Here is a 14,097-nt window from a genome sequence, read left to right on the forward strand (position 1 = left end):
TTTTTTTATTATTTTATTTAAAATTTTTAAATCACATAACATTGATTACAGTATATTGGTACAACATAATGTAATTAAATATAACACCCCCCCCCCCCACTAATACTCTCCATCCTCCCTTACCCACCTATGAAAGAAAGAAAAGGAGATCATCAACAAATACAGTCATATTCACACTCTTTGGCTGTGGAGGCAGTGGGACCCACCGAAGCGGACCGAGAGATCAAATTTTAACACCAATAACTTTCAAATATGGGCTCCAAACTTTAATAAAGAAAAAATATTTCTCTCTCAAATTTTGTTATCTTTTCTAAAGGAATACAAGCTTTCATTTCATTTTGCCATCTTTTCATACTTAAAACCAAATCGACTTCCATGTGATAGCTAAACATTTTTTTTTTAGAAACAGCCAAAGCCAAACTTAAAAATTCAATTTGATACAAAGTCGATCTATATCCTAAAGCAATGGACTTAATACCCCCTAATAAAAACAATAATGGATCAAAAGGTAAATACACTTTTAATACCTGGCTCTAAAAACAATTTAATTTGTTACCAAAAACTTTTAACCTTAGGGCAAGACCAAGTCGAGTGGGAAAAAAAAGTACCTATTTCTTTACCACACCTAAAACACAAATCTGAAGAACTAAATTGAATTTTTTTTCAATTTTTGTGGGGTTAAATACAATTGATATAAAAAATTATACTGCACCAGCCTATAAAGTACATTTTGTCATACTATCTTTACACAAATTTCTCCAAACATTTTCATCTATCTTTCTATTCAAATCCCTACTCTTTAATCTGTCCCTATCCTTTTGTTGTCTCTTTATGTCCTCTACACAACTTACTTTCCTATCTTTGCAACATCAGTAAATTTAGCAATCACATTTCCAATCCCTTCATGCAAGTCAGATCCCACCATCAGACTCCCCAACGGCAAACTCAACCAACGGCTCATTTAAAGACTCTTACTTTTGCACTTTATGGGAGAGGAAGCAGCTGTTCCTGAACCTGGTGGTGCAAGTCTTGTGGGAGCTATACCCCTTCCCTGATGGTAGCAGTGAGACTAGAGTAGGTGCTGGGTGGTGTGCATCCTTGATGACTGTGCTGTTGCTCTCTGATGGCAATGTTCCCCAAGGATGATGGGCTACATCCACTACTTTCTGCAGGGCTTTACGCTCAGGGGCATCATTGTCCCCATACCAGTCCATGATGCAGCCAGTCAGCATACTTTTCAACACAAATTTGCCAGGGTTTCTGATGTCATACCAAACCTCTGCAAACTGCTGAGGAAGTAGAGGTGCTGGCATGCTTTCTTCATGATGCCACTAGTGTGTTTGGTCCAGGAAAGAGCCTCTGAGATATCTTATTATCTCTTGGCTCCTACCCAGTGCATCACCCTAACTTGTTATACATGCCATCTTCTCTTAGTCTCTATAAAGGGTCCTTACCCAAAATACCATCCAATCCTCTCCGTGGATGCAGCTTAATCTGCTCTCCCATCAGCTGCTCTTTGCTTTTCAGATCTTCTCCCACTCTTTAACCCTTTGTTACCTGTTTGTGTCCTTGCGTTGCTACCCATCTTTACATCATCAGTAAATTTAGCCACTGCATTTCCAGTCCCTTCAAACAAGTCAGTCAACAGAATTGTCACAAATGGCACCTCAGGACAGATCCAGTGCCTCACCGTCATAAGATGATTCATGTGGTAGTTCGGACAGGGTGCACCAATTACATTTCACTTTGACCAATGTTGTTTAAACAGAAAATCATTCCATGATGATAAAACATGTTTGGTGTTTTTTTTTGTTGAACGTCATCAGCAATTTCAGTTTATGATCAACAATGAGAACGAAGGGGCCTCCCAGCAGGAACTGGTGAAATTTCCTCAAAGGGAACTGCTCTTACTTCTTTCTCAATGTGTGCAGTTGTTAAGTTTGCCGTTGTGAAGGAATTGCTACATAGTTCCTGCCCAGCTTCCATTATGTGGCTGACGATGGTGGACTGTAGCATTGTGATCTAGCTTTATGGTTTTTAATGTATCACAGTGAACCAATGGAGATTTTCCACCAGGAAGGATCCATCATCTTTGCAGAAATTTTCCAAAGTCTCAAGACCAACGCAAACTAGAGGAGATACATTAGAGTTTCCATAACAAACATCTTTTCCTGTAATTCTTTTTCCTACGAGAGCCAATTCACCTCGGAAGTGAAGAGAATCCTCATTGCAATTATAGGACATCTTTATATGGGCCTTGGTCTACGCCGGGAGAGCTTGTAAGATTTAACTGCACTAATACCTACAGATAAAAAGAGCTTCCAAATAAGGATACAGACATCATCCTGAACTAATAAAAAGGTTCACCAATGCACTCAACTTAGATCGCATATAAAATATAACATTTCAATTCATGATCAAGATATTTAACGCACAGGAAAGAACATTGTTGCCCTTGAAAAGTATCTCCATCCTTTCTTTGAAGGATATTAATGATCCACGTGCCTTGTCACACATCCACACACGACCGTAGGCCACTGTTTTCATTTTATCCCCCTGCTGAAACAGTGAGGCAGGATTCCAGAAAACAACATTTGCACTTTATACCCAATATACCCCACTATGCTGTAGGCTAATCTTGTTGCTGTGCTTAGTCCCAAAAATAAAAAGTCAGAGGTACAGCTTTAAGTGCAGCCACTGCTATCTGCCCTTCTCTCTCTCCATCAGGGCTGGCATGAGGGCCCCCGCACAAATGCCCTCCACAAGCCTGTGCCCTGACAATTTCCCATTCAGGCCATTCTTTGCATTTGCCTCACAATTGCAGAGATTTTCCAGAGTCTCATGACCAACGCAAACTAAAAGAGATACATAAGAGTTTCCTCAACAAACATCTTTTCCATTTAATTTCATGATCAAGATATTTAAATATTGTCTACCTGTTTATCAATGAACTCCCGGGTATCTCTCTCAAAGTGATCCTCATAGAGGTTGGTTGTGAGATTCATAAGTCCAATCCGTGAGAGCCCGAAGTCGGTCAGCTTGATATGTCCCATCGCAGTAATCAGCAAGCTGGAATCACATCAAGAGTCAGAACAGAGTGACCATTTGACCACTGGTCAGTGCCGAGGGTCAACCTGACCAATGATCAGCATGGAGTGACATCTTTAGCAATGGGCAGTGGGGAGTTAACATAGGAACAATGGTCAGTCCAGATAGACAATCTGACCAACAGATGTTGACTGATGGCTAGTATGGAATCACAACTTTGAGTTCAGAACAACAGTTGGTCAACAATCAGCAAGGTGTAAAAACGCAATGGTGGAGAAACTCAGCGAGTCAATCAGGGTACTTTACATAGCAAAGATAGATACATTACCAACATTTCAGGCTTGAGCCCTTTTTCGTGGTATTCTCTCATTACTCCCCAAATGTAAAAAAAATTATACCCTTCAGAGAGCAAAGGAGAACTTCAGGCTAGGCATCCTTTGAAGAGATTTTGCAGTAGACAGGAGTCAGTAAGGTATGACAACTTAAACGTTGATCAGCACAGAAGAGCCCCTTGAGTAATTGTCATGGAACTGTGCTCACTAGCCCAATGGCCAGGGTGCAATGACATTTCAAGTGATGGTCACCAGTGGGGGGCATGGCAAGATGCCATAGACGTGTAATCTCGACCTCTCTGGCCAGACTTTTAAGAACCCGTTTTTAACTCTTTGTTTTCAGGTTTAAATTTTTTTTTAAACTTAGTTTAAAGTATCAAGGAATTGTTATGGCTATTAATGGTAAAAAGATTAAACATCAAGTGCAGAAGAAACTTACATTTTCGGAGTGTTGAAGATTTAGGGCCTGGGCAGTCTGCTCCAGTTTCAAGTTTGCTTTCTTTCAAGCCTAAACCACAGAGATTCCCTGTGGGAGCTGATGAAATGACTACTACTCACCAGGAGAAGGACATCACTGGAATTACCCGTTCTCAGAAGGAAGATGCATGTCCCCCTGATGTGGACCCTGATCCTGGCAGCCTGCCAACTTCAATGGAGAAGGCAGACAAGAAGATGTCTCCATTGCTGGAAAAACTGCCTGTTGTTCAGATGCAGCAGGAGCTGCAGTTACCTGGTTCTGCCACTACGCAAGAGAAAGCAGGGCTGAGCTTTTCTGAATTACAATGTAAACAGCTAAGCCTTATCATTCAGCCTATGTTGAATGAAATGTCTCAGAGACTCAGTTTGGGAATGGATACAGTTAAGATACGTTTGGAAGCAGTTTGTGAGGATTTTAAACAATTTCGGGCTGCTTTTTTGAAATGTCAACAACAAGTGGCTTCTATACAGAAAAAGTGTTGGAGATGGAAAAATCTGTTAAAGAATTGCGAGAACGTGAGAAGGAGTTAGAGAGGAAAGTAGACTATTTGGAGAATCAAAGTAGAAGGAACAATGTGAAGATTGTTGGTTTGCCAGAAGGTATGGAAGAACAAGACCCTCTTCGTTTTTTTTACCGAATGAATACCACAAATATTAGGGCAGGAATTTTTCTCTGGAGGCTTGGAATTGGAAAGAGCTTATAGAGCCTTAAGAAGAAGACCTTTGCCTGGTCAGCCACCGAGACCCGTGATAATTCGATGCTTGAATTATTTGGATAGAGAAACGATACTTCGTTTAGCAGTGCAAAATGCGAGACAACGACAAGCTCCATTAATGATTCAGAATAGTAGAGTTTTTTTCTACCCTGATTTGAGTCAAGAGGTTATTCAGCATCGGTGCCGATTTAATCCAGTTAAAGAAGTTTTGTGGCATAAAGGCCATAAATCTACGTTTCGCTATCCGGCAGTGTTGAAGGTGTTCTGTGGAGACTTTCAATCTCGGTTTTTTGAGAATGAGCGTGAGGCAATGATTTTTGCTGATTCGTTGCCAGATGTAAGAGGACAAAGTCGTAGTCCACCATCGTCTCCTAAAGAAATATCTGGTTGCTCTGGAAATGGAAGAAATGGTAGAAATGGGAATGGAAAGAATCCAACTTCTTTTGAAATGGAGTCACCGAGTCTGGAATCTCTTGGATGAATAGAAGAACCTTTTTATTTTTACTTTCTTTTTATGTCATTATGATATCTTGCTCTTAGTCTTTGTTTGGCTGGGGACGGAGAGATTTGCTCTATGTTCTATTAGTCATCAGCCACAGGTGGGTGATCCACACCCAAGTTTTGTTTAGGGATTACTACCTTTTGGTAGTTTTTTTTTGGGGGGGGCGGCTTTTCTTTCTTTTTATTTTCTTTTTTTTAGACTTTAATTTGTAGTTTCTTTTTCTCCTATTGGAGGGCCTATTTACGTTGATCTGAGTTTTTATATATTGATATTATTAGTTCTTAGTTATATTAGTAGGTATGTCAAAGTTGAAGTTTGCTACTTTTAATGTTCAAGGTTTAAACAGTCCGATTAAGCGTAAACGTATTTTGGCGTATATTAAGAAAATGAAAATTGATATCGCTTTTTTACAAGAAACACATTTGAACGTCAAATAAAGTATGAAATTGAAGGATTGGGTACGACATGTATATTCTTCTTCATTTAATTCCAGGGCTAAAGGTGTAGCAATTTTGATACATAAGAATTTATCTTTTGAATTACAATCAATGAAGGAAAAGGCAGGATGTATTCTTAAATTAAACTGTAAGATTTTTAGTGAATTTTGGACTCTACTTAATATTTATGCCCCAAATGAAGATGATGAAACATTTATTTCTGATGCATTTTTATGTCTGGGTCAGGCTAATGAGAATGTTTTAGTTGGTGGTGATTTTAATTGTGTTTTGGAACCTTTATTGGATAAGTCCCCGAAGAAAGTTAAGAAATCTAAAATGGCAGTTCAGGTTCAAGCATTGATGAAAGATCTTAACTTAGTGGATATTTGGAGACATCTTAATCCGACAGAGAAGGATTTCTCTTTTTATTCAGCTAGACACGAATCGTTTCCAAGGATTGACTTTTTTTAGTATTGGCACATTTACAGAGGAAAATACAAGCGGAATAGGGTGATTTTGGATAATTTTTTGTTATACTTTACTTATACAACTTCTGAGAAAGTTCAAGTGGCTTATCGTTGGAGATTTAATACAATGTTGTGAAAAAATACAGAATTTAGTGATTTTTTTGAAAGAACATATTAATCTTTTTTTGAAAGAAAATTCTAATTCTGTTCAAAGTAAATTTGTAGTATGGGATGCTATGAAAGCTTATCTAAGAGGACAAATAATTAGTTACACTGTTAAAATGAAAAAGAATCGATTAAATCAGAGTCTTGAATTAGAGAAACGGATTAGTGAGTTAGAAAAGGAATTTCAAAGAGACGCTATAGAAGATCAGAAAATAGAATTATCTAGGTTGAAACTGGAATATAATACTTTGCAATCTTATCAATTTGAGTGTATGATTAATAGGACTAAACAACGATATTATGAATGGGGAGAAAAAGCACATGTATTGGCATGACAATTAAAGAAAGAACAGGTTTCGAGGACTATTAATGCTGTTAGACAGAATTCGCTTATTACATATAAACCTCGTGAGATTAATGATGAATTTTGTTCATTTTATAAAAAGTTATATACATCTGATGGAGAACAAGAAAATGGATCGATTGATCTTTTTTTTAATCACAGTTGAACTTACCGACCTTAGGGGATGTAGATATACAGGAGTTGGAAGCACCATTTACTGACTCAGAAATTAAGATGGCTATGATGGAAATGGCGAACGGTAAATCGCCTGGTGATGATGGATTTTCGGTTGAATTTTATAACATTTTTTACGATGACCTCTCTATAGTGTTTGGAGATGTACTACGTCAGGTTGGCGAACATTATGAATTACCTGAGTCTTGTTCTAGTGCTTTAATTACAGTAATTCCAAAGAAAGATATAGAGATCCTTTGAAAGTATCTTCATATAGATCGATTTCGTTGTTGAATGTAGATTATAAAATTATAGCCAAAATTTTAGCGAATAGATTGGCTAAGTTTTTACCTAAGTTGATTCATATGGATCAAACAGGTTTCATAAAGAATAGATTATGCCTCGGATAATATTTTACGTGTGATTAGTTTGATTAATAGATTTCGACAATTTCCAGACTATCCGATGGTGATATCTTTAGATGCCGAAAAAGCGTTTGATAGAGTTGAGTGGAATTTTTTGTTTAAAGTTTTGGACAAATTCAAATTTGGTCCTTTTTTTATTGGTTGGATTAAGGCTTTATATAGTAAATTGCTAGCTAGAGTACTGACGAATGGTTTGATTTCGGAACCGTTTAAACTGACCCGATCTACTCGTCAAGGTTGTCCTTTATCACCAGCTTTATTTGCGTCAGTGATCGAACCTTTGGCTCAGTTGATAAGACAGAATACACAGATACAGGGTATGAAAGTTTTAGATGAGGAGTATAAAATTAATTTATTTGCTGATGATGTATTGGTGTACTTGACAAATCCAGCTCAATCACTTTTGCATTTGAAGGAGTGTTTGATGCAATATGGACGTCTTTCTGGATATAAAGTTAATTGGGATAAAAGTGAAATTTTACCGGTGAGTGAAGGAGATTATTCAGTATATAAGAATATTCTTAATTTGAAATGGACAGATCGAATTAAGTATTTGGGTATAATTATGGATGTCCATTATCAATCTTTATATAAATTAAATTAAGTTCCGTTAATGAAAAAAAATTAAGACTGATTTGATTAAATGGAAAGATCTACCTATTAATTTATTGGGTAGAATAAGTACAATTAAGATGAATATCTTTCCGCGTATACAATATTTATTTCAATCTGTTCCGTATTTACTTGACAATATTTTTTTTCGAGATTTGAATAAAATAGTTAGGGAGATTTATGGAGAGGTAAATTTTCAAGAGTAGCATTGAATAAATTAACTTGGAAATATGATCTCGGGGAATTACAGTTGCCGCATTTTCGAAATTATTATGAAGCAGCCCAATTTAAATTTATTAGCTCATTGTTGGATTTGGAACGGCCCCCTAGTTGGGCCAAAATTGAGATGGCAAATATTTATGAATTTGAAATACATCAATTTTTGTTTAGATGGAATGTAAATTTGTTACAGCAATATAATGTACCTATATTAAAACATTTAATGAAATTATGGACGAAGAAAAAGAATATTCCTTTTTCAATACATAATCGGAGTTTATTACACTGGAGATTAAAAGGTGTGGAAAATTTGGGAGATTGTTTTAAAGACAGTAAATTTTTATCTTTTGATCAGATGAGGGATAGTTATGGTATTGATAAGAATTCTTTGTTTCTTTATTATCAAATTCAATCTTTGGTAAAGCATGTGTTTGGTAGAGATATGATTTTACCTGAAATGTCTAAATTTGAGACTTTTCTTATGAAGGTACCAGAGAAGGGTTATATTTCAGTTATGTATCAAATATTACAGGATGGTATGGATAAAAAGGGTTGGGATAGATCTAAAAGTAAATGGGAAGTGGAGATTGGTTTTATTTTTTCCGAGGATGATTGGTCAGATATTTGTTATGATACTGTAACTAGACTGATAAATGCATGTTATGCAATGATTAATTATAATTTTTTACATCAATTATACTTAACACCTGAAAAACTAAAAAAATATGGTTTTCATGACAGATTTGTGTTTTAGATGTGGTAACTCTGTTGGAACTTTTTTTCATGTGGTTTGGTCATGTATCTTTTTAGAAAAAAATTCAATTGTTTTTAGAATCTTTCTTCTTCTTCTCTTTGGCTTGACTTCGCGGACGAAGATTTATGGATTTATAAATGTCCACGTCAGCTGCAGGCTCGTTTGTGGCTGACAAGTCCAATGCGGGACAGGCAGACACGGTTGCAGCAGTTGCAGGGGAAAATTGGTTGGTTGGGGTTGGATGTTGGGGTTTTCCTCCTTTGCCTTTTGTCATACCTTAAGATTAAAACACCTTTAGACCCGACAGTATTTTTATTGGGTAGTTAGCAGCCTTTGAAAGGTCTGGGATTAGATAAATTTCAACTTGCTTTTGTATATTTAGCATTATCTGTAGCAAAAAAATGTATTGCTAGTACGTGGAAGGATATGTGATTGATATTAGTGGCATAATGAGATGAAATAGTTTAATAATGGAAAAAATTACGTTTCGTGTGATAATTATAATTTTTTTATTCATGTGGTTGTTATATTCAGAATATTTACATTTTGATTTACATTGATTAGATTTTAATAAGTATGCTTCATTTTTCTTTATTTTTCTCTTTTTTTTCACGGCTCTCCTTAGGAGAGTTGGCTGGGTGGGGGTTTCTCTCTCTTTTTTTCTCTTTTTTCTTTTATATAAAATATAAAATGTAATGTTCATGTCTAGTTTATTGTTATATATGTTACTTATTACATGTATCTTGAGCGACTAAATAAAGTTTGGAAAAAAAAGTGATGATCAGGATAGAGTGGCAACAGCCAGCAGTCAACATTGTAATTAAGGAGCAAAGTAAAATTCCCATCACCTGGTATTCGTGGGTTGTGGTGCCGGACTAGATTTTCAAAGCTTTGGATATTATTTTCTATTAATATTCCAACACTTTTAATTTTTAAGATAAAACACAGCGTTTTAATTTTTTTCCCCCAAATAATTCCGGTGAGTTTAAAGGAAGCGAGGGAACTCAGGCCCTGGTGAGTCAGAACAGAACACAGGAACAGAGGATAGGGACTGAGGGGAAAGAATGAAATATAGAGGAAAGTCAGCGAGGAGAGGCAAGAGGGCAGGAGAGAGGAGAGGAGCAGGACAGGAGAGGAATGGGGTAGAGAAAGGGAAAGAGAGCAGGAGAGGAGAGAGAGGGAGAATGAATTATTTTCCCATCTTGAGGAAGATCAGGTGCTTGAATTTGATCTTGTGCTTACTTGTCTGGTTTGAGGTCCCGATGAACAATGCCATAATTATGGAGATATTCCAAGGCCAGAACTGTTTCTGCAAAGTACATTCTGCTCATGTCAACTGGCAAAGGACCAATATTCTTCAGGAGATTTGCACAGTCTCCACCTAAACACATGAAGCAGAGTCAGACCAAATGTTGGGAGCATTCCTTACCCACACCACACTTCCCAAGCTCCTGTTAACTCCCTACTCTCTCAGTTTCTGTAACATCCCATTCCGCAAGCCTCCGCTACACCCACACCCACTCCCTGGATCAGACAATACCCAACTCTCAGGTCCCCCTACTATGCCCCTATTTCCTGAGCACCAACTAATCCTCACTTCTAGGTTACACCCTGCAACCCAGATACTGCCAACATCTCATGAGACTTCACGTACTGATTCTTCCTCAATTACATGAACTATACATCCAGCTTCGTCAACTTGTGCTTTCTGCAATGAGATCCTGGACAGGGTCTCGGATGCACGACCCAGTTTAATAGTCCTCAAGAGTCACAACCCTTGGATATGTGGGTCCCAAGGTCACAATCCAGATGACTGAGAATCTGCAGTCAAGGTCCCAGTGTCCGAGAACCTTCAGTTGTGATCTCAGTCATGGCCTGAGTGACCAAGAATCTATTATTCCAGTCCAATAATTAAGACCCTGGAGATCATGCTCACAGGCCCTAGATAGGGATTTTGTGACACTAATCCTGTGCAAACAAGGCCTGATGCTTTGGCCATTAATACAACATTATATTGTCAAAGAGCCAAACCCTGGCCACATGCTCAGCCTGGTAAGATTGGAGAAGAGCCTAAGACTTACCTTCCACATACTCCATCACCATGCACAGGTGGCGCCTGGTTTCAAAGGAACAGTACATGCTGACAACGAATGGGTTCTCAGCGAATGTCAGGATGTCTCGCTCAACAAACACCTGCTGGATTTGGTTCCTGAGGATCAGGTTGTGTTTGTTTACCTTTTTCATGGCAAATCGCTGTCTTGTTTCGATATGTCGGACCAGATAGACAGCCCTAGGAATATAAACCCCCAGTCACAAACACGTTCACTGCAGCTTGAAGAGGAAGGGATGGAAGGGTTATGTGTCTAACCTACCCATAAGCTCCATTACTGATCAGCTTAATGGCCTCAAAATCACTCTCGGTGGGCTTTCTGCGCAGTGGAATCGATCCAGCTCGATTCTGAGAAAGAATACTTTGTAAATCAAAATTGATAATTTTTTCCTTTCCAAAAATTCATTGGATTAAGAAACAAAAGAATTCCAATGCAGCGACAGTCAACTCTGCCTTCAACTTACTGACCATTTTTCTGTAACCTTTCACTATTCAGTATTATTGCTCATTCTGCTGTGCCATAGACACAGAGTCAGGCAGCATAAAACAGGTCCATTGCTCCCCCCCCACCCCACCACCCCGTCGATACCGACCAAGGGGTTTTTGTGAGCTTGTCCCATTTTCCTGTAATTGGACTATATCCCTCTAAACCTTTTATTCGTAAACCTGCCCAAAATCTCTCTTAAATATTTTAATTACACCAATTTATCCCAGTTTGTCCTTATTGGTTGAAGACTCACGATCAGGTTAGGACAACTAGGAAGGATTACCCTGTCCTTCTTCCATAGGGCTGTTTACATCCAGCTGAGAGAAAAAAGCTGTCTAGAACAATCTTTGGAAAATGAGCCCTCCAACAAAGCAGGACCCCATTTGTACTATCCTTTTGACAATGCAGTTTTCCTTCAGTACTGCCTGTGGGAAAAAGTGAAGTTCCCTCAGCACTACATCATAGACAACATGCCACCACCTCAGCACTGCTTAGATGCCAGTATTCAAATAATTTCTGAAATTACCCCAGGTGACCACTATCAATTGTATTAAAGGCAGATGAATGATGTGGCTTATGCACATAATGCCTTTCACATCACTATGACATGACTCTAGAAAAGAAAGCTCGCAAAGATACTTTTGTTATGCAATTTTAGCATTTATTTCCTTGCAAGAAATGAGTTCTAACTTATTTGATTTGAACAAAAATAATTCTACATACTTACATCCTGAGACTCATCGGTATTTGGGGAGACTGTGGCCACACTGTCCAGCTCAACGATTTCTGAGTAAACAATCAAAGACAGAAATAGGATTAAGCTCTGCAGACATCGAATTTGTGCAGGGGAACACAAGGGCCAATGGAGTTAGAGATTATTATCAATGAGTATTAGAAACACAAGCCAAGTATATCACCATGGAGTGTATCCTTTGTCAGTCCCAGTTGACTAATGATATATCGAGGGATGTCAGTTTTTATGCCTTGTCCAATTTTCGCATGTCCCTCTGCTACTTCCAGTAAATGGTAAAACTCCTCAGGGTCAAATTCCTGTCACCAAATCACAGAATAATTTTTAGTTCGCAAACAAATGAAACTGTTCAGACAAGACGGTGATGTAACAGACTATTTAGGGTAAGTGTCTCGACTCTGTACGGTCTTCAAACGACTCCAGGCCAAGCAACATGTTTGAATCTTGCATATTTCCTCAGTCATTTCATTAGATAGTTAGATGGGCCAATAAATACTAATGTGGTCGGTAATCGGAACATGGGAAAATTATTTAAAAGAAAATCTCTGTACAATGCAGAATCCCCGTATGCAGTAAAATCTCAATTTCAAGCAACCAGCCTCAAGCAATCGGCAAAAAAAGTGCAGAAAATAAATAGGTAAAAAAAATACGGAAAATTGGTGCCCCCAGCGGTTAGTTCGCCAATCATGCAACATGCAATCTCAAGTGACCAGAAAATTCACTTATCCGGCACCTACCAATCCCCATAGGTGCTGGATACAAGGGGTTTATTGTATTAAGAATAAAAATCACTTCCCTCTACAAAACTCTATTAATTGCTTACTCAAAGTGAGAGTTATCAATACAACTATAAGGAGTCTATTTATTCAGTGCAAGTCACTCTCTTTGTAACTACTGCATACAAAGTTGTGGTGTACTCATGGTAAGGGTCAGTCCTGGTGAGACTGTACGGAGGCACTGTTTAACCAGAGTGAGGGTTATTTACAGGTCAGCTGCTATAAGTCACTACTTATTGAAACTTATGCAACTGTGTTCGAAGTTGCTGTTTATTCAGGGTAACTGTAGAGTCTGTTTATTCAGAGTTCTGGGTCACCGGTGTTTTGTATAGAATTGCTGTTTATTCAAGGCAAGGGTCACTCACAGTGTAACAATAATAGTGACTTTTTTGTTCAGGATGAGGGTCACTCATTGTGTAATCATACAAAGGCAGTGTTCATTCAGGGCAAGGATCACGTCCTGTTTGACTGTACAGGGACACAGTTACTGTAATTCAGGATGAGGCTCCCTCATGGTGAAATTCTACAGTTTCACTGTTTCTATCAGAATGAGTATTCCAAGGGTTCCTCTTTCTGCCTCAATGTTGTTTCCCAAGGACCGGCAGCAGGACCACGTGACACTCACCAAGCATTCGAGCAGGCGAGCTGGCCGAGCGATGATTATTAACAGCTTCCTCACCAGCTGAGTAATGAATGCCACCTCATCACTGTTAGAACGATCAAAGGCCTGGAAAGGAAGCAGAGAACAGCAAGAGGAAATGAAAGGGGGTTAAGTGAGATAGAACAGGAAGCGGAGCGAGGAATAAGACGCATCCTGCCTCCCATTTAATCCCTGCTTGGTGCACTGTAGTGACTGATCACTCCATACAAATCCCTCACTCTGGAGGTGAGCACAGCATGGCTGCAGACTGCATGTCAAGCTGTTGTCAGCTTTTGTGCAGTTGCTTGCTGAGTTCAGATTATAAGTGCAGGCTATGAATAGCATTGGATTCCAGGGGGATAGGATGCTAAGATCCAGAGTCAGACTGCACGAGCTTGTCATTATTCGGTCAGAGTTGGGAATGTTCACTGATTAGCCAATTCCATTTGCAAAAAACCGGATCTGCTCTGGAGCCTCCATGTCGATGCAATCATGAGGAAGGCTCGCCAACAGCTATACTTTGTGAGGAGTTTGAGGAGATTTGGTGCACGAAACTTCGACAGCTGGACTGTGGAGAGGATTCCAGCTGGTTGTATCACTGTCTGGTACAGAGATGCCAACGCTCAAAACAAAAAAAAAACTCCAGAGGGTCATTAACTCAG

At 38.6% G+C, this 14,097-nt stretch overlaps 1 protein-coding gene across 3 annotated transcripts in view; it reads right to left on the minus strand.

Annotated features, from left to right (window-relative positions):
- Positions 1 to 14,097, minus strand: part of LOC138758588 (microtubule-associated serine/threonine-protein kinase 3-like) — a 76,817-nt gene that overhangs the window by 33,448 nt on the left and 29,272 nt on the right. For all 3 annotated transcript variants that reach the window (XM_069927759.1, XM_069927758.1, XM_069927757.1), the window contains 7 exons: positions 13,421 to 13,522; positions 12,186 to 12,318; positions 11,996 to 12,054; positions 11,044 to 11,129; positions 10,753 to 10,961; positions 9,914 to 10,052; positions 2,937 to 3,069 (listed from right to left, as the gene is read on the minus strand). In XM_069927759.1, the coding sequence (XP_069783860.1) occupies positions 2,937 to 3,069; positions 9,914 to 10,052; positions 10,753 to 10,961; positions 11,044 to 11,129; positions 11,996 to 12,054; positions 12,186 to 12,318; positions 13,421 to 13,522 (861 nt within the window). The remainder of the gene's footprint in view (positions 1 to 2,936; positions 3,070 to 9,913; positions 10,053 to 10,752; positions 10,962 to 11,043; positions 11,130 to 11,995; positions 12,055 to 12,185; positions 12,319 to 13,420; positions 13,523 to 14,097) is intronic.

Source organism: Narcine bancroftii, chromosome 3 (genome assembly GCF_036971445.1).
Source record: "Narcine bancroftii isolate sNarBan1 chromosome 3, sNarBan1.hap1, whole genome shotgun sequence".
NCBI classification, from domain to species: domain Eukaryota; kingdom Metazoa; phylum Chordata; class Chondrichthyes; order Torpediniformes; family Narcinidae; genus Narcine; species Narcine bancroftii.